General features: G+C 41.4%; 1 protein-coding gene across 1 annotated transcript in view; it reads right to left on the bottom strand.

Annotated features, from left to right (window-relative positions):
• Positions 1-10169: 10169 nt before the first annotated feature.
• BAK1 (BCL2 antagonist/killer 1) overlaps positions 10170-27294 on the bottom strand; it is a 150129-nt gene continuing 133004 nt past the window's right edge. The window contains exons 7-8 of the mRNA XM_066609108.1: positions 24649-24829; positions 10170-10618 (exon numbers count right to left, since the gene is read on the bottom strand). Coding sequence (XP_066465205.1) covers positions 10508-10618; positions 24649-24829 — 292 coding nt within the window. The 3' untranslated portion in view covers positions 10170-10507. The remainder of the gene's footprint in view (positions 10619-24648; positions 24830-27294) is intronic.

Genomic DNA, 27294 nt, shown 5'->3' with positions numbered 1-27294 from the left:
GGCTGTTTTCCAGCTAACTACAAAACCTGTTAAAGGAAGGCGTGAGTCTTGGGGTGATATCTGAGAAGGAGGCAAAATATTTGGTTCCAGAAAATCTATCTAATGCTGCCTTTTATGGCCTCCCAGAGACACATAAGAAAGTCTTTCCCCACCCATGTGTCCGATCGTGTCAGGTATCGGTTCCCTGAGCGAAAGGTTGAGTGCATAGATTGACCAAGCCCTACAACCTCTTGTGCTGAGAACACCTGGAATTCTCAACAACAGTAAAAGTGTTATCCAACAGTTGGACAATTTTCGATGGTATGACCAATATGAATGGGTGACATGTGAGGTCACAAGTCTCTACTCATGCATACCACACCACATGGCATTACAAGCAGTAATATTTCATTTAAATAAATACAGTGAATATGGTGACAATTTGGAAGAATTCGTCATCTCTAGTGTGGAATTCCTACTTAAAACACAACAATTTTTTGTTTGATGGTGTGTTTTTTTTTACAGATTGTGGGAGCGCCTATGGGCTTCAAGTTTCCCCCCACCATAGCCAACTTGTTTGTAGCCTGGTGGAGGAGCATAACATTTTTTCATATTCTAATCCTTTTCTGCACTGTGTGGTGTGGCATACAAGATATATAGATGACAAGAATGCACAAATGGTCAAAAGGCCTGGGGTGTCAGATTATGTTTTGAATGATATCTCTGGCTTTTTTACATTTATTAATAATAATGAATGTAATCTCATGTTTGTTGGTTCGCATCACCCTTTGCAGATCCAATTTTTAGATTTCCATCTTAGGGGTTTTTGTATGCCAACAAAGGGTAAATATTCCCTGTACCGCAAACCCAATGCCAGCAATACTATTCTGCTAGCAAATAGCTGTCACCCTTCTCATACCATACAGGCGATCCCAGTGGGAAAACTAGGCAGAGCTAGGAGAGCCTGCTCCAATGAAGACAGTTACATTGATGCTTAGAGGCATAAACGCTATCTTTTCTCCTTAGGGAGAGCAACTATACTATAAACTAGTAAGGAGACTCAAATGGTCATGCACGCTCCTCTGAGTAATATGTAAATAAGGGAGATGGAATAAATCCTCCACAGTGCCACCTATTGAAAGGCAGCATTCCTTCAAGGAGGATTTATTCCATCTCCATTGATGCTTAGAGGCATGTATGCCTCAGGTTAAAATGAAGAGAATATAATGCCAAGACTTTGGAGAGAGACAGGAAAAGGGCCAATTCCATGGATAGGGTAACCTTGATAAATAAACAAAATACAAAGAAATCCATTGGGGATAGACTAGCTTTTGCAACAGCTTTTAGTAAGGAATTCAATAGCATTAAAAAAAACCCTCTTCTTCAATTTCTGGCCTCTTCTAAAACAAGACGAGGACCAGAAAACCATTTTAGATAAAGGTACATATTGTGTGCCCCCCGAAATTGAAGTATAGGGAACAATCACCAAGCATTTTGTCAAGCACTCCCAGCAAAGGACACTGGTTACCAGATAAGAGTTTTGGTTTTTTTTATGTTGTAAGAACAAATATAATGCGTGCAAATTTGCCTCAAAAGTTAAGGATTTCCACACCTGTGACATGAGAAAAAGATTTGACATATCTAGCTTCATTAATTGCAGTTCCACGGGTGTGATATACAGCATACACTGTATACAATGTAATTTGTAATATGTGGGATGCACATCAAGGGAACTCCGCACTAGAATTATGAAACATGTGAGAAACATTTCCAAAAGTCACATCAGCAGGTCCGGTGCGGTTAATCATTTCATGTGTCATCACAGGGGTAATATGAACAGCTTTTCTTTTTTTGGTATAGAGATAGTGAAAGGTAACAAGAGATGTAAAGTTAGTAAAGAAGTGATTTTAAAGAGAGGCATTTAGGATTCTGGAGTTGGACACCAGAACTCCAAAGTGTCTAAATTTTAGATCAGGACTGTTATATATATACACTGACATATGTCAATACACAATAATTGAATCTATTTCCATTCTAAATTTATTTATCATAACATTTTTTGTTTTCTGCTAATCACTATGGGTGACTTATTATATGTCATTAACCCACAGATTCATGAATATATGTTACCTGTGGGTGAGTAAAAAGAGGGGGAATTTCTTAATATAACATTGAGTGCCATTGTGAGTTTGCGGGACATAAATCTAAATAAATGTCACATATTTGATATTTGGAGCCATTTCTAAGAGGTTTTAAATGGCTGCACATCCAAGTGGAAGAATGTATCAAGAGGGGTACCACAAGGCTCTGTCCTAGGTCCAGTGTTCTTCAACATTTTTATACATGATTTGGAGAAGGGAATTGATGAGAAACTGATCAAATTTGCTGATGACACATAGCTAGGAGGGATAGCTAACACTAGGGAAGAGAGAATTCAAAAAGATCTAGAAAAGATTGAAGAGTGAGTGGCGACTAAAAGAATGGTATTTAACAAGGAGAAATGCAAAGTCATACATCAGGGCAAGAAAAATGAAAAAAAGGACATACAGAATGTGTTGAACTGAGCTAATCAGCAGCACATGTGAAAAAGACTTGGGTATACTAATAGATCATAGACTGAACATGAGTCAACAATGTGATGCAGCAGCCAAAAAGGCAAACACAATTCTCAGGATGTTTTAAGAGAACCATAGAGTCTAGATCACGTGAGGTAATTATTCCCCCCTTCTCTTCCAAAGTCAGACCTCATCTGGAATACTATGTCCAGTTCTGGACACCCCACTTTAAAACAGACAAACTGGAGCAAGTTCAGAGAAGAGTTACCAAGATGGTGAGCAGTCTGTAAATCATGTCCTGTGAGGAACTGTTAAAGGATCTGGGAATGTTTAGTTTGCAAAAAAGGCAGCTGAGAGAAGACTTAATAGCTGTCTACAAATATCTGGAGGGCTGTCACAGTGCAGAGGGATCAGCCCTATTCTCATCTGCACAAGGAAAGACTAGAAGTAATGGGATGAAACTGAAAAGATGGTGGGGGGAGGGAGACACAAATTAGATATTAGAAAAAACTTTCTGACAGTGAGAGTGATCAATGAGTGGAACAGGTTACCATGGGAGGTGGCGAGTTCTCCTTCAATGGAAGTGTTCAAACAAAAGCTGGACATCTCTGGGATTATTTAGTGAATCCTGCACTGAGCAGGGGGTTGGACCAGATGACTCTGGAGGTCTCTTTCAACCCTACCATTCTATGATTCTACATATGACACACATGAATTTCTGTGGATCTACATGGAGAACACGTGCAGTGCACAAATATTGCGGGGTCATCATAAAGTAGTATTTTTATGATTATAAAATTTATAAATCAAATCAATTTTCATTTTTACAAATTTTGCATGTGATTGGAATAGAGGAGAATTGGAAGGGCTTTCATGGATGCACAAGGAATGATAGGGGATCTGGGGATAAAATAACTACAGATGTGTCTATGAATGAAATATTTATTTCCATTCCCATTTTCACTGCTACTCCCATTTATCTGTATTGTTGACATGCTTTTGGGATAAGTGTAGCAATAAATAAGCCTATAATTTTATATACTAAAAAATATAATATAATAAAGAAAATACATACAAAAAGAGTATAATTGAAGGACATATAGCATTGACCTGACAGGCTTTAATAGCATGCACGGGCTCATACATATTCAGCCTTTTTGACTACTCAGTAGTACGCAATAGTGGTTTTTTTTTATCAATTAGGACAGGATGTGAATAGTGACACAATGATGTCATATATGTGTCCATTATGAATAGAGGAGAGTTGAAAAAGGCTTTTATGGGGATTCAGTAAGAAAATATAATAAAATAATCTCAAATAAACTATTAGAGCATACAATGTTGCATACAATGTTGTACTGTCCAGAGTGAGTGGGATATGCATAGGAAAATAAGATGCAAGGATTTAACCCAATATCCTCAAGTGCTGTTATCCACTTCTCAACTGAAACAAAAATAGATTGCTGTAACATCCAGTAAGTAAACATATGATGTTTAATGAGATTTAGTAACATATGTTTCTTTATAGATATATTTTAACATATCTAATATAAATAAGCCTACATGCTTTTTCTTGCACCATACTTTGACCCCTTTGCTTTAACTTTGGTGGATGATGTTGCTGTCAGTTGACACACATGCTCACCGAGCGTTAGAGAGAGAGAGCGATAGGGAGAGTGAGAGAGTGATAGAGACAGAAAGAAAGATAGTGAGACAGAGTGATAGAGAGACAGTGAGCAAAAGAGTGATAGAGACAGAGAGATAGCAATAGAGAGACAGAGAGCGAAAGAGGCAAAGAAACACAAAGTGAGAGAGAGAGTGATAGACAGAAAGAAAGAGCGATAGAGAAATAGTGAGACAGAGCGAGCAATATAGAGACAGAGAGCAAAAGAGAAACAGACAGAGAGAGTGATAGAGACAGAGGGAGCGTGATAGAGAAACAGAAAGCAATAAAGAGACAGACAGAAAGAGGATAGAGAGAGTGTAGAGAGAGAGGGAGTGATAGAACAAAAGCGACAGACAGACAGAACGAGGGAAAAAGACACACACAGAGCGATGGAGAGACCCCAGAGAAAGCGATAGAGAGACAAAGAGAGAGCAATAGAGACAAAGCGAGAGCAAGAAACAGACAGAGCGATACATAGACAGAAAGAGACAGACAAACAGAGAGACCTATAGGCTTTTTTATATTAGATATCTGCTCCAAATACAAAGTGACACTCTAAATAATCACCTAACCAAGCAGATTTAGAAGTTCACAACAACCACTTTTGAAACATTTTATGTTTGCGTAGCAAACATCGGGTCAATCTAGTTTATTGAAAACCTGCAACTAACCTGGGCGTGAATGAATGGAATGTGGATCCACCCAGCAATTAGTCTGCAACCAGCACAAGCAATCAAGCTGTACATCTGTTTGGTTTTAGACTTTATGTTATATAAGACTGTGTTTGTTAGTGTGTGCATAGCTGTTGAAAAAGGCTGCAGGACTAGCCGAAATGCATCCAGTTCCTTGATGTCTGTTTATATGATGTCTCTTCCCTAAAATAAAGAGGATTTTAGACGTTGAAGCCAACCTTTTTTTCTTAGTTTATAAACCACACTTTATCCCCCCACCGGAAAGGCAGGAGAGACTTTTCAGGTCTATCCGCTGCTCTTTTGTAGCTTTCTTGGGACTACTGTAGTATCATAGAATGTTAGAGTTGGAAGGGACCTCCAGGATCATCAGGGCCAACCTGTTGCTTAGTGCAGGATTTACGAAATCATCCCAAACAGATATTTGTCCAGCATTTGTTTGAACACTTCCATTTAAGGAGAACTCACCACCTCCCATGGTAACCTGTTCCACTCATTGATCACCCTCACTGTCAGAAAGTTTTTTTCTAATATCTAATCTGTGTCTCCTCCCTTTCAGTTTTATCTCATTGCTTCTGGTCTTTCCTTGTCCAAATGCGAATAGGGCTGATCCCTCTGCACTGTGACAACCCTTTAGTCACTATCTTGGTAACTTTTCTCTGAACTTGCTCCAGTTTATCTGTCTTTTTTAAAGTGGGGTGCCCAGAAATGGACACAGTATTCCAGATGAGGTCTGACTAAGGAAGAGTAGAGGGGGATAATAACCTCATGTGATCTAGACTCTATGCTTCTCTTAATACATCCCAGAATTGTGTTTGCCTTTTTGGCTGCTGCATCACATTGCTCACGAATGTTCAGTCTATGATCTATTAGTATACCCAAGTCTTTTTCACATGTGTTGCAACTTAGCCCAATTCCTCCTATTTTGTATGTGCTGTGTTTCTTATTCTTGCCCAGATGTAGGACTTTGCATTTCTCATTGTTAAATACCATTCTGTTAGTTGCCACCCACTGTTCAAGCTTTTCTAGATCTTTTTGAATACTCCCTCTCTCTCTCTCTTCCCTAGTATTAGCTATCCCTCCTAGCTTTGTGTCGTTGGCAAATTTAATCAGTTCCCCATCAATTCCCTTCTCCAGATCATTTATAAAAATGTTGAACAACACCTGGCCTAGGACAGAGCCTTGTGGTACCCCACTTGATACATTCTTCCACTTGGATGTGCAGCCATTTATGACCACTCTTTGAATATGATCACTCAGCCAGTTTTGAATCCACCTAACAGTTGCCTTGTCAATACCATATTTGGTCATTTTTTCAATAAGTATAGTATGAGATACTTTGTCAAATGCTTTACCAAGGTCAAGATAAACTATATCCACCACATTTTCCTGATCAACCGAGTCGGTGATACTGTCATAGAAGGAAATTAGATTAGTCTGGCATGACTTATTTGTTACAAACCCATGTTAGCTCTGGTTAATTACTCTATTTTCAGCCAAGTACTTGCATTCATGCTGTTTAATAATTTGTTCAAAGATCTCTACCGGTATAGAAGTCAGAAAATCAGAAGATAGCGGTCCAGTGGGGAAGGGTAGTAGGAGAAATCATCAAATAGTAGGAATGATAAATTTTAGACTCACCCCGACATTACCGTACCCCCTATTTGGTCTCGGTATGTCAACGATCCAAGCAGAGAAACAATCAGACAAATAGGTACTCCAATAGTTGTAATTAACTGTGTATCCAATGGTGCTGCAGTGGTCCTACTGACATCCCATCAGGAGAGCGTCATGGGCTTGCTATAGCTATGTATATAGCAGAGAACGAAAAGGGTATGCTGCATCAGTGAGAAAAAATCCCCAGCACTCCAGCAATAATAATAAAGATTAGATAGACTTACTTCGCTGGTGTGCCCTGTCCACGGCACCCCCCAATCCCAGAAGGCATGTAGTGAAGCTGAAGTGCAGGAGATGCTCCAAATATTCAGTATCAAATATTTATTATACAAATGCAACGCATTCCAGCTTTTAGGTAAGCCTTTGTCAAGAATAAAAACATATTCATTAACACACACACACACACACACACACACACACACACACACACACACACACACACACATATATATATATATATTTATTAATATATAAATATATATATTAGTAGTAAATCAAGTCCAAATTACCTATCCGCTGTCTGTTTAGCATTCCCAGCGGTGCATAATCATGACGCGCTCACGTTGACTTGCACTCACATAACTTGCTGATTTCTTAGGTGTAACACAGCGGTGCCTTCCACCGGTGATCACGTGTGGTGGCATGGTGACGTAGATGGAGTCACGTGTCATGGTGACGTCACTATATATCGTGCTCTCATAATTAAGAGCTGATTGGAGCATCAATTCTCTGCTCAAGTGTGGGTGTATTCTGTGTTCCCTACATGTAGTTACCATAGCAACGGACTCCATAAAACAAATTGGTCTCAAAGGATAAATCTACACTGATTTAATCTCTTGCTAAATAGTTATGGGACTGTATGGAGCCGATTCCTATTTAATTTCTTGTGTTTGAATTTATATATATAGAGCTTCTGAGCCATCTACCTCTAGACATACTTCTAAGGATAAAAAAATATACATATATACATATCATCTACATATGCAAGCACCTCATCAGTGATAAGGTTTCTGATAAGTAATACCTTTTTTCTGTCACTGGTAAATGGTGTAGGTTGTATTTGGAAGTAAATACGACACTGGTTAAAAAAAACCCCTCTGTACTGGCAACATTTTCCACCAAACTTTGCTGGTAGAGGCATGCAGACATCAGAACCTGAATTACACAACTTACGAAGTTGCCTCTGCAAACCATCTATCTCCATTTGTAGGTCAGCAACTTTTACCTGGTAGTTGGCACTAAACTCTTGGAGCTCACCAAACTGTTTCTTCCAAGTGGCCACAACAGACTCCATTTTGGGCAAGGTTATTCTGCAACAATCTGGTTCAGGGTTGGAGCCTCTTGTTGCAACTGGTACGGATTGGTAGTAATGTCAGGGAAAGTCAGAGGTTTGTACACAGGTATGTATCAGTTTGTGGTACAGAGGAGGAGGCAGATAGCATAGTCAGGGGATCATATTTATTTTCCATATGAGGGTCCATGTACTGTGTGACACAAGTTATGTAATCTTAAACTCTAAACGTGGCAGTAACCAATTACTCATTATCTGTTATATGCCTAATGCCTACTCATTACAATGTTGAATCACACCAGCATATACATTTCCTGATCAACTCCTCCGACTGGCGGCAGCAAGGCACATGATTTACAGGGCTTACTTCATGATATCCGACATGGGTTATTCCAAATTTCAACTGACCCCTTATACTCTATAGTAGCTGAATCCTTTCTCCATGGCATGCCTGATGTCATAGGCATCAACAAAAACAGGGTCTCTGGAGCTATCCATAGGCTGAGCTGCTTCATAAATAGTATCAACCTCTTCTGCTCTGTAGGAGTCACGTACTTTCACCAGAAATCATGGTCCAAACACCAAATGGTGAATAAATATATGAAAAAGCGGAGACAATAGAGTAAAGGATAATAGGTAGGGAATATAATAGATAATGTGAATAATCTATTCCTGACAACATCCCTAGACGCATAAAAAAAAATTATGCTAAATACCTGCTCTGACAAGAGCAACCCTGTCCATGATCCTTACCCTAGTATACCCTCACAATCACCTAATAGAAAGCAAAATCCTAAGAACTGCATGTAAAGATGATCCCAACATAATTATTAGCAAAATGTTCCAACAGGTTTCCCTTTTTTTAATATAGGCTCATGAGGGGACTACTAAATATTAGTCACTACAAATTTATCATTACCAAATAAATAGACTACCAATAACTAAACTGAAGGAACCAATTTATAGGTAAAAACCATATGTGCAACAATATATCATTAAATTGTTCAATAATTAGCAGTTATAAGGGAATCATTATTCCTACAATTCGTAGGTATTTTTCACATGTAAAATCCAGAACCAATCGCCAATAACTAGAAAATCCAAGTGAATTATAATTCATAGATATAGTCCATGTGTATCACAGATCTGAAAATGGCATACATACCATTGTAGACATCCAGCTGATGCTTAGGTGCCACAAATAAAACTCTTACCATAAAAAGTCACTCACTATGACTACATGTTGAGATGGAAAGTACAGATCCATCAGCCTGATAAAATATATTTTAGAAAAATCTTTCCAGGGAATTGGAGGGGTTTTTGGGATGATGTGAGCCATAGATTATTCTCAGCATGTATTATATTCCTTATCTTTATCCTCTAATCCAGTACCTCTATTGTCTACAATCTGTGTTGTATTTATTTACCATTTTGTTTCTTGGATGATAAATAGATATTTTTAATCAATGCTAATTGTTTTAGATGTTTACATTTCTCTGTGACATGTATAAATTTGCCCTCATGGACATGGCAGATAGCACAGAGCATAATGACTGCATACAGGCTTGGAGCCTATCATTCCTAACAAAATAATAGTGAAGTTTAATGTAGTCATTATAGTATACAGTAGCTTCCTAGTTCCACAGCTAAAGGTTGGGTAATTTAACCAAAAATAGCATGCAAAATTTCTCCAAGAAAAAAAGTTATGAAGCCAATATATAGTTTAAAAAGGGTATGCTTTTCTTTAATACATTGTTGCCATTACATATCCACATTAAATAAACACAAAGGACGCATTTCAACTCTTCCACAGAGCCTTGATCACCTAAATAAGCATTGTACACAGCCTCCTCTTATAGGAAGTGCAATTAAAATCAATACAAAACGCTGAATTTTAACATTTGAGGTGGACTCATTTAAATAAACAGAGTAGGTCATCAGCGGAATCAATTCAAATAGAGAGATCATATTCATACCTGCATAAAATGCCAAAGAAACAATATATTCATTATCTAGAATTATAGATTTAATCCTAATTGGAAGAAGCAAACAAAGCAAAAAAAATAAAAATCACCTATATGATTAACAATTAATAAATATATAATAAATCAGATTTAACATTATGCCCTCCAGGAAAGCGAGTATTTAAAGTCATAATCCAAAAGGCTTCTCTTTTCAAAATTTTGTTTGACATGAACTTTCAAGTATCTATATATGTACAGATGGCCTTGCAGTCCTGCACATCAAATAATGTTCATTGATATACTAGACAACCCCCCCCCCCCCCCAAAAAAAAAACAGACAAACCAATGGAAGATTCTACAAAGGGACATTTATTATAACGTGAATAAATTCAGGATACAGCATAATCATTTACCTTTTCTTCCCTGAGATAGTAACAGAAGGAAATTACAAATGATCCCTTACTTGTTGGGTGTAAATAAAAAAGAGTTGTTGTTTAAAATGAAAATGCCAACATAGCTCACATATAAAATGTAGGAAGTCTAAGAATAAAACCCATAGATCATATTGGGTTAAAAAGGAAAAATGGTTTATTGACAAGCTGGACTTCTAATGTATGCAGTCACATAAATCATGCCATTCACCTGAATGATGGAAAAACATTCTTCCACAAATATTTGTTCAGTTCTCAGTGGTCGACTGATGATAAGCGACGCATCACAAATTGCAGGATCACGACGACACCCAATGCCATGAGTACATAGTTAATGCTGTTATTAGTTAGTGTAAGAACAGCACCCTGTTTAAAATAAGAACAGAATGTAGGGAAAAGATTAGTAATAAAGACAAGGATGCATAATATGTGAGCTACAAAAAAAGGGGAAAAAAATGTAACATTAACTTCAAGCTCAATAATGCAATCTATGTCCTTCATCTCTGTTCAAGAACATGAAAAGCAACATTTCATTTTTTAAGAAGTTGACCATTTTGGAAACTCATTTTTAGATGCCCTAAAAGGGTACTCTGAGATAAAGAAACAGTATAGGTTTGTTTTTTTAAGTGCCTGAACCCCATCTTAATGTCAATATAAAATTGTTAGGCTGGATTCACACGGGGCGTATTCTCGGAAGAAATCTCGTTGTTTTGACACAGCGAAAAGCCGCAATATTTCCGCCGGGAAAGCGCAACTTCAAAACCCACGGCACTTAGCTGTGGGTTTTGGAGCGGCTTCGCCGCATACTTTTCTATTGCGGCCGGCTCACCCATAAAGGAGAAAAAAAAGAGAATAGACATGCTGCGTCCTGGGAATCTGCGCAGCAGCACCGGCTTTGCCGCGATGCAATCGCTGCCCCGCGTTGACGAGATTTTCGACAAATCTCGTACACATGGCTGGCTAACCCTGGGATTAGCGGTCGCAATTGGATATGCCGCAGCGAAATACCACACGGAATTTCCGTGGCAAATCCGCCCCGTGTGAATCCAGCCATAAGAGGGTACTGCAAGATTCTAAAATCTTAGAATCACATTGGCCATGTTCAGTATGTTGAATGATGATGGCACTTACAGAACTGCCTGTACTAGCTGCAGCTACAACTCCATTTAGATGTGCACAATGGATTTTCCCATTTCAGAGACACTATATTTGCACCATATCTGCTGTGTGAACACACCCATATACGAGGTGCTGCTGATAAGTCTTTGGCTTTACCCAGAAAGAAACAAGATACGAAGATGAAACTTTACATTTATTCCACGTACTCTCCACTGATGTCAACACACTTTTTACATAGGTATTCCAAGTTGTTGTGCCTCAAACCAGTCATCCGTAGCAGCCATGGCATCAGAAATGGTGGGAAATTTGGTACCCTTGAGGTGTTTCTGCAGGTTTGGAAACAGATGATAGTCAGAGGGAGCTAGATCTGGTGAATAAGGTGGGTGGTCAACCAGCTGGAAGCCTAGCTTTACCAGTTTTGCCGTGGTCGCTTGTGTAGTGTCAGCGGAGGTGTTGTCTTGCAGGAACAAGATTCCTTTGGACAGCTTGCCATGCCTTTTGGCCTTCAGAGCTGCCTTCAATTGGTCCAAAAGTTCAATGTAATACCTTTAATTGATGGTGAAACCATTTTGAAGGTAGTCCACTAGCAGCACACCCTCCTTATCCCAGAACACAGACGCCATCACCTTAGTGTCTGATTTTTGCACCCTGAACTTCTTTGGGCGAGGAGAACCACTGTGCCTGCACTCTTTTGACTGCTACTTGGTTTCAGGGTCATACAAATAAATCCAGGTCTCATCCATAGTGACCAGTCGATTCAGTAAGTTCTTATCAGTCTGGAAACGCTGACAAATGGACTGGGAAGTTTTCGCTCGCATGCTTTTCTGATCTGTTGTCAAACATTTGTTGACCCACTTTGCAGATAGCTTCTTCATGTTCAAATGTTGATGGATAATGACACAAACACATTCACGAGAAGTCCCCATAATGTCTGCTATTCCTTTAGCTGAAATTCACCGATTCTCCAGTATGAGGTTGTGCACAGCATCAACGATCTCCAGAACAGCAATCTCTCTCGGTCATCCAGGACCTTCCTCATCATTGTTGCTGAAGTGGCCTGTTTTAAATTTGGCAACCCAGTTCTTAACTGTAGAATATGAAGGGCATTGATCCCCCAATGTCTGCGACATATCACTATGAATTTCCTTTGCAGACTTTCCTTGCAGAAACAAGAATTTTATCATTCCTCTGCTCTCATTTGTTGTGAATATAGCCTTAGACTCCGCCATTTTGTTTTCCCGCGTGCCTAAATCACTGTTGCCATAAGCTACAAACACAAAATTTTTAAAACATATATTAGACACATAAGGCTTTCATGTAATGTAACATTCGTTACTATAGAAACAAAAAAAGAACACATAGTCAAAGACTTATCAGCACCCCCTGGTTGGTCTCATGGAAGGCTGTTGACCATCATCTTTTAAATGCATTTAAACTTAATGTGTCTTTTAGCATAAGTAGTTGTGAAAATAATCTACGTTTGATTACATTTTTTAAAGGCTTTTTCCTTTCAAAGTAACTATTTTCAAAGGGTTAGGCCCCCTGCGCACAGGCGGAAATTTCGCGGCGGAATTTGCCGCAGAATTTCCGCCCGTGCTTGCCTGCATAGGATTGCACTAGATAACGCAATCCTAGGCAGACGGATGTGATTTGTCCACGTGAAAACAAATGCGGAAAACAAATCGCAGCATGTTCTGTTTCTGTGCGGGTCTCAGCAGCCGTCACACAGAGTAGAGAGGAGACGCCAGGAGCGGGTAAGCCGCAGGGCTGTGCAGGGGCACGGGTCCGCATCGTGTCTGCCGGCGGCCATAGTGTGATTATAATAAGAAAGTTGTTAACGGCCAAGCAGGTGATAAAAAAAAGAACGTAGACTAACCTGTCCTTTGCCCCCTGTACTAAGCTGGGCAGCTCCCTGTCATCCTCTCCATGGACAGCCAGTGATGCAGAGAGTTTAAATGGTGATGCTGCGTTCTCCGATTGGCCACAGAGGTCACCTGAATCCTGGTGGCCATCTACAGATTGGGGAAAGAGGGGTGGGGGTGGACACAGGGCAGCGGCTCAGCTTAGTATCGGGGACCAAGGATAGGCAAGTCTACGGTCTTTTTTTTTCTGGGGCTGAGGACAGGTGGTGAGTATATTGCCTATTTTATTCTATTATTATTGTCTGTCCATTATTTTTTTTTTCTTATAACCACATGATCCTTTTTAAGCAGACAATCACTTTAAATTACTTTTGTTTTTACCATCTTACCATTTCCTTTCAATGCACTGTGTCATTTGCATTATTTATACTGCCTGCTCATAATGGAATTGAAATTAATGCTTGATCATGACAAAGAATTTTAACAATCCATTCAGAGTTTAAAGGGGTTACCCAATTAAGAATATTGTTTGTAGTTAACCCCTCAGGGATGGCCAATTGCGTTTTTACATCCTGCTTAAGTGGGCTTTAATCCTCAGGGAAATAAAAACATACATCACCTGAGAATTAAAGCCACATGGGCTGTGGACATGACGGCTCCATGCTGTTGGTTCCCGGAAGTAAGCCGACAACATGGAGCTGTTACATGGGGGTGCCGGGGAGTCCACAGGGACCCCCACTTCAGCAATGCGATCGGTGCTATCCAATGGGTAACGGCGATTGCATAAAAGTAAATAAAAGGTTAAATAAAGTTAAAGATTCAGCTGCCCTCACGGATTGGATCCATGAGGGAAGCTGAGCGTACTCACCCCCGTCCTCCACGATGTCCCGCCATGATCTAGTCCTCCAGGACCTGACGCCAGTCTTCTGTGACCACACATATGACATCACACGCACAAGCCTGAATCGCCCGAGAGTTTTGAAATCTCCTGGCTCTCAGGTACTAAGGTTAGCTGGGAGGCAGGAGATAACGGGGACCTATGCATGGAAAGAGGAGGAAAAAAAAAAGTAAAAAAAAAAAAAAAGTTTTAGCTACCCTCATGGATTGGATCCATGAGAGGAGCTGAAACTACTCACCTCCATCCTCTATGATGTCACGCGGCAGTCTGGACCTGTGGTCTTCTGCGCATGTACCGATGTAGCGCACATGCGCAGAAGGCTGGTTAACCCAGCAAATTTAAAATCTCCCTGCACCTGTCAAAGATAGCCTAGAGTAAGGGGATGTTAAAAAGGTAAAGTTTCATCTTCCCTTATCGTATCTGTAAGGGGTGATGAAAATACATAACTAAGGTCCCCAGATTTGTCCCACAATGAAATCTGTATCAACAGACCTTACCCTAGCTTCTGCTCATGGGCCCGTCAGCAAAATGGTGGACGGATGCGCAAAAGTCAAGTATTGCTCATGAAATTTTATATCTCCCTGCTCCGGGCCACTAAAGGTAGATTTCACGGGGCCGCAGTGAGTGGTCCCTGGTCACGTAATCGCCGTTATCCATTGGATAACGACATTCACGTAAAAGTAAAAACATAAAAGAAAAGTTGAAGTTTCATCTCCCCTCACCGATGCGAACAGTTAGAGGAGATGAAACTACTTACTGGAGGCCCCCGGTAGTGAACCCCGACATAATCCTCCTCCATGGTCCTTCCCCGGATTCTGCGCATGAGCCCATTGGCAAGATGCCGAACACATGTACAGGAGTCGGGGAGGGCCCAGGAAATTTAAAATCTCCTTGCTCCTGGCTACCAAAGTAGCCAAGAGCCTGCAAAAGTGACCTGTGGCCTCATTGAGCAGTCATGTGATAAAAAAGTAGCCATCTACCTTAGGCCGGTCTCACACGACCAGATAGGAATTACGTATTCTGCATGCGTTTGATGCGCGGTAATACATGGATCAATCAAATCCATTTGATTACATAATTCCGCTCACACTAGCGGGTTGGAATTACGTAATCCACTCGCAGAAGACAGAACACAGCATGTTCTATGTTACTGCGGATATCCGCGACATAGAGCCTATTGTGCTCTATGGTCGCAGATATACCCGCAGCCCATACGTAACTACATTATGTAGGGGGCTGCGGGTGCCCGCATCATTGCACAGAAAAAGGTGTACTGTGCATGACTGCCAGTGTGAGTACGCAGTTATGTGCTGTACACTACGCAGCCGTACGCAGGACCACAGCCAGACTCATAGCTGGAATCCGCTGTGGGCCTCCGCAAGCGGATTCCACATATGGCCGTGTAAACCTGGCATTATTCAGACTGCTACCTGTAATACATGATTTACAAGAAGCCCTAGGAACGCTCGCCTTCCTGCAGTTCCAGGAGCAGCTTGTTGAGCGCCTACTGTGTGAGACCACTGCACCTCAGCAAGCTTACGAAGCCTTACAGAGCACCACTTTTCACACCCCATCCCTGCCGCTGAAGTCAAGAAATACCCCCCAAAAAAGCATGGGAGCAGGAAGAATACCCAGTTTTATTTCCCCATAAGCCCATCCCAACCACCCCTGTCTACGGACATACCACACAGTTTACATTATTAAATTTATCTAAGATTTAGGGAATGATAAACAGGGAAGGGATTATTTTTAGGGAGTCAGTTTATTTTCCACACAAGTGAGCAATGGGGCCTGGAATTTATTCAGTTGCTCCCTGAAATCCAATGGGTGTTCCGTCCATTATAGGCTGAGCCATGTGTCCTATAAGTAGATTGTGGCTACAATGGATAGGTTTCTGAACACAGGACAAACCAGAGTATCAATTTTGGGGTGAAAGTCTTTAATCATATGTATGCTGTACAAAAAAAACAGTTTTTAAAAATTGACACAATTGCCAAAACAAAAAATCCGTAATTTTTTTCTTCTGCTTTGATTAGATTCATTCAAAAACTGTGGGGTCAAAATACGCAGTAGACCCCTATATTAATCCGTTAAGGGGGCTAGATTTCAAAATGGGGTCATTTGTGGGGGTTCTCTATGAGTCATTTTGACCACTAAATGGCTCTACCAGTGTGCTATGGGGCCTAAGATGCCTTCAAGCAAAAATTCTATTCTGAAAGCCACTGGCTGCTTTTTTTCAGTTTGGGCCCCGTTGTGCATACAGACAGAATATAAGGGCCACAATGGGTATGTTTCTGAACACAGGACAAACAGGGAAATCCATTTTTGGTGTAAATCCTCATTTTCATGTGCACTATAGAAAGAAAAAATCTGCCTTTAACCCCTTAGTGACCAAGCCTGTTTGCGCCTTAATGACCAGGCCAAATTTTGCAAATCTGACATGTGTCACTTTAACATGGAAAAACACCAGAAAGGTTTTGCATATCCAAGCGATTCTGACATTGTTTTTTCGCCACATGTTGTGCTTCATTTAGGCGGAAAAAATAGACCGATAGAAATTGTGTTTATTTATTAAAAGCGCCAAAATTGGGAAAATTTTGAAAAAATCGTCATTTTTTCACATTTCCAACTGCAATATCTTAAATATGTGCAAACATAATATAGAAATTTTTGCTAAGATTTATATTTCCACCCGTTTACTTTATTTTGGGCGCACATTGGAAAAACTTTCGTTTTTTTTTAACTATTTAGGAGACGTACAAATTTAACATTACTTTTTAGCATTTTGAGGAACACTTTGTTTTCCTATACCAAGCCGAGATTGGAAAGGCTCATGAGTGTCAGAATAATAGATACCCCCCCAAATGACCTCATTTTAAAAACTACACCCCTTAATGTATTCACTGAGGGGTGTCATGAGTATTTTGACCCCACAGTTTTTTTTCAGGAATTAATTCAATTTAGAGGAGAAAAAGTAAAATTTCATATTTTTGCAAATCTGTCATTTTAAAGACATAATTTTTTCCTATAGTTTACATGAAAATCAGGATTTACACCCCAAAATGGATACCCCTATTTCTGCCGTGTTCAGAAATATACCCATTGTGGCCCTATTGTTATATCTGAGTCCACAACGGGGCCCAAAATGAAAGGAGTAGTCAGTGTCTTTCAAAACAGAAATTTTGCTTGAAGTCCTTTTAGGCCCCATAGCACACATGTAGAGTTCTTGAGCGCCCAAAACCATAGAAAACCCCCACAAATGACCCCATTTTGAAAACTAGACCCCTTAAGGAATTTATCTAGGGGTGTACTGCATATTTTGACCCCACAGTTTTTGAATGAATTCAAACCAAGCAAAAGGAAAAAATTGTGATTTTCGTTTTTTCGGCAATTCTGTCATTTTAAAAACAGCTTTTTTTGTACAGCACACATATGAAGGAAGACTTGCACCCAAAAATGGATACCCCTGTTTGTCCCGTGTTCAGAGACATACCCATTGTGGCCCTAATCTTATGTCTGGATACACAACGGAGCCCAAAATGAAAGGAGCGACCGGTGGCTTTCGGAACACAAATTTTGCTTGAAGTCCTTTTAGGCCCCATTGCCCACTTGTAGAGTTCTTGAGCGCCCAAAACCATAGAGAACCCCCACAAATGACCCCATTTTGAAAACTAGACTCCTTAACGAATTTATCTAAGGGTGTACTGCGCATTTTGACCCCACAGTTTTTGAATAAATTCAAGCAAAGCAAAAGGAAAAAATTAGGATTTTTGTTTTTTTGGCAATTCTGTCATTTTAAAAACAGCTTTTTTTGTACAGCACACATATGAAGGAAGACTTACACCCCAAAATGGATACCCCTGTTTGTGCTGTTTTCAGAAATATACCCATTGTGGCCCTAATCTTATTTCCGCATGCACAACGGGGCCCAAAATAAAAGGAGTAATCGGTGGCTTTCAGAACATAGATTTTGCTTGAAGTCCTTTTAGGCCCCATTGCCCACTTGTAGAGTTCTTGAGCGCCCAAAACCATATAGAACCCCCACAAATGACCCCATTTTGAAAACTAGACCCCTTAACGAATTTATCTAGGGATGTACTGCATATTTTGACCCCACAGTTTTTGAATAAATTTAAGCAAAGCAAAAGGAAAAAAATAGGATTTTCATTTTTTGGGCTATTGTGTCAATTTAAAAACAGTTTTTTTTGTACAGCACACATATAAATGAAGGCTTTCACCCCAAAATGGATACCCCTGTTTGTCCCGTGTTCAGAAACATACCCATTGTGGCCCTAATAGACTTACAGGACCCATGGCTAGGCCTACAATGAAAGGAATACCCGTTGGATTTCAGGGTACAGCTGAATAAATTCCAGGCCCCATTGCCCACTTATAGAGCCATTGAGCGGCCAAAACTATAAAGAACCCCCTCAAATGACCCCATTTTGAAAACTAGACCCCTTAACGAATTCATCTAGGGGTGTACTGCGTATTTTGACCCCACAGTATTTGAATGAATCTAAGCAAAGCAGAAGGAAAAAGTTACGATTTTCAATTTTTTTGGCAATTTTTTCAATTTAAAAACAGTTTTTTTGTACAGTGCACATAGGAATGAAGACGTTCACCCCAAAATGGATACCCCCGTTTGTCCCGAGTTCAGAAACATACCCATTGTGGCCCTAATCTACTTACAGGACGCATGGCAAGGCCTATAAAGGACGGAACACCTGTTGGATTTTAGGGCACAACTGAATAAATTCCAGGCCCCATTGCTTATTTGTACAGAATAAAGATTGACTCCCTAAAAATCCCCCCCCTCCCCCTCAGCGCCCTTTTTGGCGTTCGCAAATCTTAGATAAAAGTAAAAATGTGAACTGTGTAGTATTTCCGAAGACAGGGGTAATTACGGAGGCTGGTTGAATGGGCCCATGGGGCAATAAAACCGGGTATCCCCCCCCTCCTCTCATGCTTTTTGGGGGTATTTCATGACCTCAGTGGCGGGTATGGGGTGTAAAAAGTGGCGTTCCGTGAGTCTCCGTAAGCTTGATGAGGTGCGGCGGTCTCACACAGAAGGCGCTCAACAAGGTGCTCCTGGAACTGCAGGAAAGCGAGCGTTCCCGGGGCTTCTTGTAAAATACGTATCACAGGTAGCGGTCTGAATAACGCCGGGCTCACGCGGGTGCAGGCGGAATCCGCTTGCGGAGGCCCACAGCGGATCCCATCTGTGAGCCCGGCTGTGACCCTGCGTACGGCTGCGTAATGTACTGCGCATAACTGCCTACTCACACAGGCGGTCATGCACAGTACACCTTTGTTTGTATTTCCCGCACCATCGCTTAGCGATGACGCGGGTACCCGCAGCCCGTATACAATGTAGTTGCGTATGGGCTGCGGGTATATCCACGACCATGGAGCACAATGGGCTCTATGTTGCCGATATCCGCAGTAAAATAGAACCTGCTGCGTTCTCTTTTCTGCGAGTGGATAACACAATTCTGACCCGCTAATGTGAGCGGAATTGTGTAATCCAATGCGATTGATCTGCGTATTACCGCGGATCAGACGCATGCGGAATCCGTCATTCCTATCCGGTCATGTGAGACCGGCCTAAGGTAGATCGCTACCTTTTTATCACGTGACCGGGGACCGCTCAACGAGGCCCCTGGTCACTGCTCCAGGCTCTCTGTGACCGTTGGTCGCTGGGAGCAAGGAGATTTTAAATTTCCTGGGCTCCCTGACTCCTGCGCATGTGTCCGGCTTTTTGCCGGCAATCGCATGTGCAGAATCCTGGAAGGTCCACGGAGGAAGATCGCGTCGGGATTCAAATACGGAGGCCTCCGGTAAAAAGATTCATCTCCTCTCACCGATCGCATCAGTGAGGGGAGATGAAACTTCAAATTTTTTTTTTAACTTTTACGTGATCGCCATTATTGGATAATGGCGAACACGTGACCAGGAACCGCTCACCGCGGACCCCCATTAAATCTCCATGCTCTTGGCTACGTTTTGTAGCCAGGAGCAGGGAGAATTTAAATTATCCTGGCAATCCACAGCTTTTGCGCATGCGCCCGCCATTTTGGCGACGGGCGCGTGTGCAGAAGCTGTGGTAAGGTCCGCGGATAAATCTGGGGGCCTTAGGTACGTACTTTCATCCTCCCTCACGGATATGATCCATGAGGGGAGATGAAACGTACGCTTTTTAAACTTTTAAAAACTTTTTTTTACTTTTTTTTTTTTTTACTTTTTTACACTTTTTTCTCACTTTACATGATCACTGTCATCCATTGGATGACAGTGATCATGTCCCCGGTATAATCTCTCTGCTCCCAGCTACACATGGCAGCCAGAAGCAGAGGGATTTTAAATTTCCCGGGGCTCGAGCCCGTCTGTTCACGCGCCCGATGTCAATCATCGGGCGCGCATGCGCAGACGGGGATTCGGGTCCCGGGACATCGGGACACCGCTGAGGACTGGGGGTGAGTATTTTCACCTCCCCTCATGGATCCGATCCATGAGGGGAGGTGAAACTGACTTTTTTTAAACTTTTTTTTAACTTTTTCGCGATCGCCGCTAACCATTGGATAACGGCGATCGCGGTACCGGGGACCGCTCACCGCAGTCCCCGCTGACATCTCCTGCCTCCCGGCTACCTACAGGAGCCGGGAGCCAGGAGATTTTAAATCTCCCGCGCCGCCGGGCCTTCTGCGCATGCGGCTGACGTAATGCCGCCTGGCGCGCATGCGCAGAAGACCGGCTTCGGGCCCCGGAGCGGCAGGAGAGCGGGGAGCAGCGTGCCAGACCTGGGTGAGTAATTTCAGCTGCTCCGATGGATCCGATCCATCAGAGCAGCTGAATCTTTAACTTTTATGTACGTTTATTTACTTTTTTTGCGATCGGCGCTATCCATTGCATAGCGCCGATCGCAATGCCGGGGGGGGCTCCGAACAGCCCGGGATGACAGCTCCATGCTGTCAGCTACCTGCGGACACCGACAGCATGGAGCTGTCACGTCCACAGCCCGAGGGGCACTATTCTCTGCAGGAAGCATGTTTTTACGTCCTCAGAGAATAGAGCCCACTTCGGGAGGACGTAAAAACACTATGGGCTGGTCGTTAAGGGGTTAAAATGACGTATTTGCAAAAATATGAAATTTTATTTTTTCTCCTCTAAATTGCATTAACTCCTGAAAAGAAACTATGGGGCAAAATACTAATGACACCCCTCAGTGAATACACTAAGGGGTTTAGTTTTAAAATGGGGTCATTTGTGGGGGTATCATTCTGCCACTTATGAGTGTTTGCAATCTTGGCTTGGTGCAGAAAACCAAAAAAAGTGTTCCTCAAAATGTTGCTAACTAGAGATGAGCGAGCACCAAAATGTTCGGGTGCTCGTTGCTCGAGTCGAACTTTCCGCGATGCTTGAGGGTTCGTTTCGAGTAACGAATCCTATTGAAGTCAATGGGCGACTCGAGCATTTTTCTATATATCGCCGATGCTCGCTAAGGTTTTCATTGGTGAAAATCTGCAAAACCCAAGAAAGTGATGGAAACGACACGGAAACGGATAGGGCAGGCGAGGGGCAACATGCTGGGCTGCATTTCAGGTTCCCAGGTCCCACTATTAAGCCACAATAGCGGCAAGAGTGGGCTCCCCCCCCTAACAATTTTTACTTCGGACAAACCCTCATTAGTAAGCCACACCTTAGCTAAGCACCACACTACCTCCAACTAAGCACAAGCACTGCCTACGGGACACACCGCTGCCTCTTCTCCTGGGTTACATGCTGCCCAACCCCCCTGCATGACTCAGTGTCCACAGCACACACCAAAGTGTCCCTGCGCAGCCTTCAGCTGACCTCATGCCACACGCTGGCCCCATAGCCACACCACCCTCATGTCTATTTATAAGTGTGTCTGCCATGAAGAGGAACCGGAGGCACACACTGCAGAGGGTTGGCAGGGCCAGGCAGCGACCCTCTTTAAAAGGGGCGGGGCGATAGCCCACAATGCTGTACAGAAGCAATGAGAAATCCAATCCTGTGCCACCTCTGTCAGGAGCTGCAAACGTGGGCATAGCAATGGGGAATCCATGTGACACACAGTATTCATTCTGTCAAGGTGTCGCATCCACACTGCAAAGGGAAAGCCGTCTGCGCTCTGCCCCCTACCCAAGTGGGTGAGCGCTGTGTTGTGGGAGTGAGCAGAAGGGAGCAAGGGGGAGAGAGAGAGAGAGATTCCCCCCCCCCCCCGTTCCCCTCGCCCTCCCCCACCACTCGAATCTTTTCTCACGAGTTGGCAGGTACTCGAAAAGGACAATACTCACTCGAGTATTTGTTCTTAATGAGTATGCTCGCTCTTCTCTAGTTAGGACACATCTGAGAGATTGGTCACCTGGACGTTGGTAGATGGGTCGATTTAATTCGATCAAATTATATACCAAGAACCTTACATTATTTAATGTGGTTAGAGTATTGATTATAGGTGTGTGTACCTATGATAGTTAATTTATTTTGCATGCTGTTGCCATTTTTGGTTTCTGCTTCTACTGTATGTTGCAGTCATTATTTAACGTGCACCTATATATTTCTATTGACATAGATTTCCATTGGGTAGTGCTGACCTATTTTATCTTTTTAAGGCAACTGTTAGGTGGATTTACCACTGGTTGAGTGATCATACTCCAAGAGTGGTCATAAATGGCTGCACATTCAAGTGGAAGAATGTATCAATTGGGGTACCACAAGGCTCTGCCCTAGGCACAGTGTTGTTCAACATTTTTATAAATAATCTGGAGGAGGGAATTGATGAGAAACTAATCAAATTTGCTGATGTCACAAAGCTAGGAGGTATAGCTAATACTAGGGAAGAGAGAGAAAGTCTTCAAAAAGATCTAGAAAAGCTTGAACAGTGGGCGGCGATTAACAGAATGGTATTTAAGAAGGAGAAATGCAAAGTCCTACATTTGGCAAGAAAAATGAAAATTGCACATGCAGAATGGGAGGAATTGGACTAAGCAGCAGCATGTGTGAAAAATACTTGGGAAAACGAATAGATCATAGACTGAACATGAGTCAACAATGCGATGCATCAGCCAAAAAGGCAAACACAATTCTGGGATGTATTAAGAGAAGCATAGAGTCTAGATCACGTGAGGTAATTATCCCCCTCTACTCTTCCATAGTCAGACCTCATCTGGAAATACTGTGTCCAGTTCTGGGCACCCCACTTTAAAAAGAGACAGACAAACTGGAGCAATTTCAGAGAAGAGTTACCAAGATGGTGAGCAGTCTGTAAATCATGTCCTATGAGGAAAAAAGGATCTGGGAATGTTTAGCTTGCAAAAAAGGTGGCTGAGAGTAGACTTAATAGCTGTCTACAAATATCTCAAGGGTTGTCACAGTGCAGAGGGATCAGCCCTATTTCATCTGCACAAGGAAAGACTAGATGCAATGGGATGAAACTGAAAGCAGACACAAATTAGATATTTAGAAAAGCTTTCCATCAGTGAGGGTGATCAATGAGTGGAACAGGTTACCACGGGAGGTGATGAGTTCTCCTTCAATGAAAGTATTCAAACAAGTGCTGGACAAATATCTGTCTGGGATGATTTAGTGAATCCTGCACTCAGCAGGGGGTTGGACCAGATGACCCTGAAGGTCTGTTCCTACTCAAGCATTCTATGATTATATGTTCAAGTGAAACATGTCAGATTTCCAAAATGTGGCTCTGTCACTTAGGCACAAACCGGCTTTGTCACTAAGGGGTTAAATCCAGCCCATAATTTTACATTTTTAAAATGTACACTTATTTAAAAATTATTCCAGGACTAGTATTTGAATAGCGCCAACTGCTGTTTATATTCTATGTAAACCTCAGCAAATGTTTGCTCTACTTCATTGGGTATGTGGCAGGAGCGCTGGTGTGGCGAGTGGCTGCTTCTGAAGCTCCAGCATCGTCTCTGCTTGTCAGAGGATAAGATGAGCAAGTGATGCAATTGTGCTTACTCAGTATCTCAAATAGTCATGTTTAGTCAGTGGAAGCAGTTCTCTGCAGTGCCTCTTTGCTCTTTCTTAAAGGTGTCCTGGAAGACTAATATATGACCCCACTCCTTGAAGTAAAAAAGTTCTCACAGTCACTCTTCATTAGATAGTGAATTAGAGATGGGACATAGAAAATACCGTAGGTGCACTGGGCTATTTCAAACATACTGTACAGCTGGTTTCTCATTCTTGAGACTAGCAGAGGCTCATTGCTCATACTTCCCCTAATAAGATTTTTATGGCATATCAAGTGTATAATAGCAATTAAAGCTATATGATAGGAAAAGCCTATTAATTCTGCTTGTCATGTATAAATTAAAGGCATAAAACAAACATTAACATATTAGTGGTTGGAAATTATTCTGCGGGTAATCTATTTGGTTTCCTGCTTGTACCTACAGTTTTGGAAACAAGCTAATATTTTGTGCTTACTGTATATCCCATGTTTCCTAAAAACCTCAACATTTTTATTTACTTACCCAACCGCCTTGTCTGGTTATCCATCGCACAATGCTACTTTCTACTAGATATCTAGCAAGACACCTTGCAATTCTCTTTAAAAATCCATGCTGTCCTTTTTTCCAAATGTAGACAGCCATTCGATATCCAAAGCCAAGGAGGGTTAAAATACGGCCCCAGTTCACCTCGGTTTCAAAAACACTGCAAAAAAAGTTTTGTAATCATAAAATTACTTCATAGCTTCATTCATAAAAAAGCTATAACTGAGACGCTAGCATAAAGGATATTGTAAGCAGATGACATACTGTATAAGGGAAAGCAAATGATTCCAAACTAAATTAATGTAAGAAAAAAAACAACTGAATAAAAAAAGACAAACTCTTACATTTTAATTATTGGATGAAAATTATTAAAAAAGAAAAGTGCAAAAACCATATATATAATTAAATATACACACACTCCTACATGCAGTATATGTGCACACACACATGTACACTAAAATAAATCTGGTTTGATATGAAAATTGAAAAATATAAACTGTATTAGATTGCAGTGTTTTTGTGTCCAAAAAAGAGAAGTAAATGTATCCAACCATGTGGTTATCTCTAGTTTGTTCACAATATCAATGAACATTTGTAGGGCTATGATGGCAGGTTATATTTCATTAACCCCTTAGGCCGCTTTCACATCGGTGACAAAATTGCGTGATATTCTTCATGCTTTAATATGGGTTCCTTCACATTAGCGATGTTTTGTATGCTGCTATCTTGCGAACAAAATCGCGGCACACTTTATATTGACGTGATTTGTGATGTTTTGCAGCCCATGTTTCCCTATGGAGCCTTTGTTTTTGTTGCATCGCACAAAGCCTTGTTTTTTTTGTGCGATAAGATTTTAACATTAAAAAAAAAAATCACTAGCAGCCGCGATGTTTTCATGAGAAAACACAGGGATATTGCACAAAAATGGAGGGAATGCAGGTGCGATATCGCTGTGATTTTCTCGCGGCAAAATAGCTGTGACCGTGTGAAAGAAGCCTTAAGGACGCGGCCCAACCCCCCCTCCCCTAATTTTTGGTTTTACTTCCCCCCTTTATAAAAATCATAACTTTTCTATTTATCCATCAATGTAGCTGTAGGAGGGCTTGTTTTTTGCAGGACAAGTTGTATTTTTCAATAATACTATATAATATACCATATAATGTACTGATAAACGTAACAAATTCTTAGTGGAGTGAAATGCGAAAACCTGAAATGCCGCCATCTTTGGGTGCATCGTGGTTCTACAGCGTACACACTGCAACAAAAATTACATAACTATATTCTAGGGATCAGTATGATTTCTACAATACCAAATTTATTAACAAATTTAGTAATAAATTAGGGGTCTAGTCCCCACATTATTGTGGACCTCTGGAGAACCTATTAATAGCTATCTCAAACTCTTTGCATTATGTCTCACATGCATTTTACTCTCCTCTTGAACGGGGGTTATACTGGAGATGAATTGATCACTATTGCCCTGGATATATATAGAGGTATAGATCTATTCGAATGTTTGTGTTTTTTCTTTTGTATGACTTTTCTATATTTAATAAATATATATATTTATAAGTCTTGCACTCCAGTTTGCTTTTCTTCTGTTTGAGGGCTTAGTGACAGGGGTGCATTCAGGCACCGATGCACCCGTCTTTCTGCAGGATAAGACAGCCGCACTGCAGGTGCAGAGAAAGAACATGTGTTCTTTCTTCCAGCGCTGCGGAGAGACGTCCGCACCTGCACTGCGGCCGTCTTCTTCATGCAGGAAGACGGGCGCATCAGCGCCCGGTTGCGTCCGTGTGACTAAGCCTTAAGATATATAGGAGGGACTTTTTGCTATATGTATGGGTTTTATGAAAAAGATATTATCTACCCCTGCGGCTTTTGTTACCAAATTTATGTAGCTTTCTTTTTGCTATACTTTTTTTTTTTTTCAAAAGATATTTAATTTTTTTAAATTATTTTCTTCCGAAATCCTCTGAAGGCCATAACTTTATTTTTCCGTTGACATAGTTGTGCAAGGGCTTGTTTTTTCAGAACGCCCTGTAGTTTCTATTGGTACCATTTTGGAGTGCATACAACGTTTTGATCACTTTTTATTAGATTTTTTCTTTGAGACGGGGTGACTAAAAAAAAGCCCAATTCTGTTGTTTTTTTTTTTTCTGACAACCTTCAGCATGTGGGGTAAATAATGTGTTACTTTGATAGATTGGACTTTTACCGTAGAGATACCAAATATGTTTTCTTGTGATTCTTTGATCGCTCCTGCAGTATGATGTAATACCATAGCATTACATCATACCGTGATGTCACAGGCATTCTATCAAGCCATGACACAAACATAGCTTGATATGCCTCTGCAATGGCAGACCTGGGGCCTTTCAGAAGGCCCCCAGCTACCATAACAAACACACGGCCACCCGCAATACATTATAAGTAGAGATGAGCGAGCACCAAAATGCTCGGGTGCCCGTTACTCGGGACGAACTTTTCGCGATGCTCGAGGGTTCGTTTCGAGTAACGAACCCCATTGAAGTCAATGGGCGACCCGAGCATTTTTGTATTTCGCCGATGCTCGCTAAGGTTTCCTTGTGTGAAAATCTTGGCAATTCAAGAAAGTGATGGGAG

This window comes from Eleutherodactylus coqui, chromosome 1 (assembly GCF_035609145.1).
Source record: "Eleutherodactylus coqui strain aEleCoq1 chromosome 1, aEleCoq1.hap1, whole genome shotgun sequence".
In the NCBI taxonomy this organism is placed as follows: domain Eukaryota; kingdom Metazoa; phylum Chordata; class Amphibia; order Anura; family Eleutherodactylidae; genus Eleutherodactylus; species Eleutherodactylus coqui.
The sequence above is the reverse complement of the archived record's forward strand: the minus strand, read 5'-3'. Positions and strand labels throughout refer to the sequence as shown.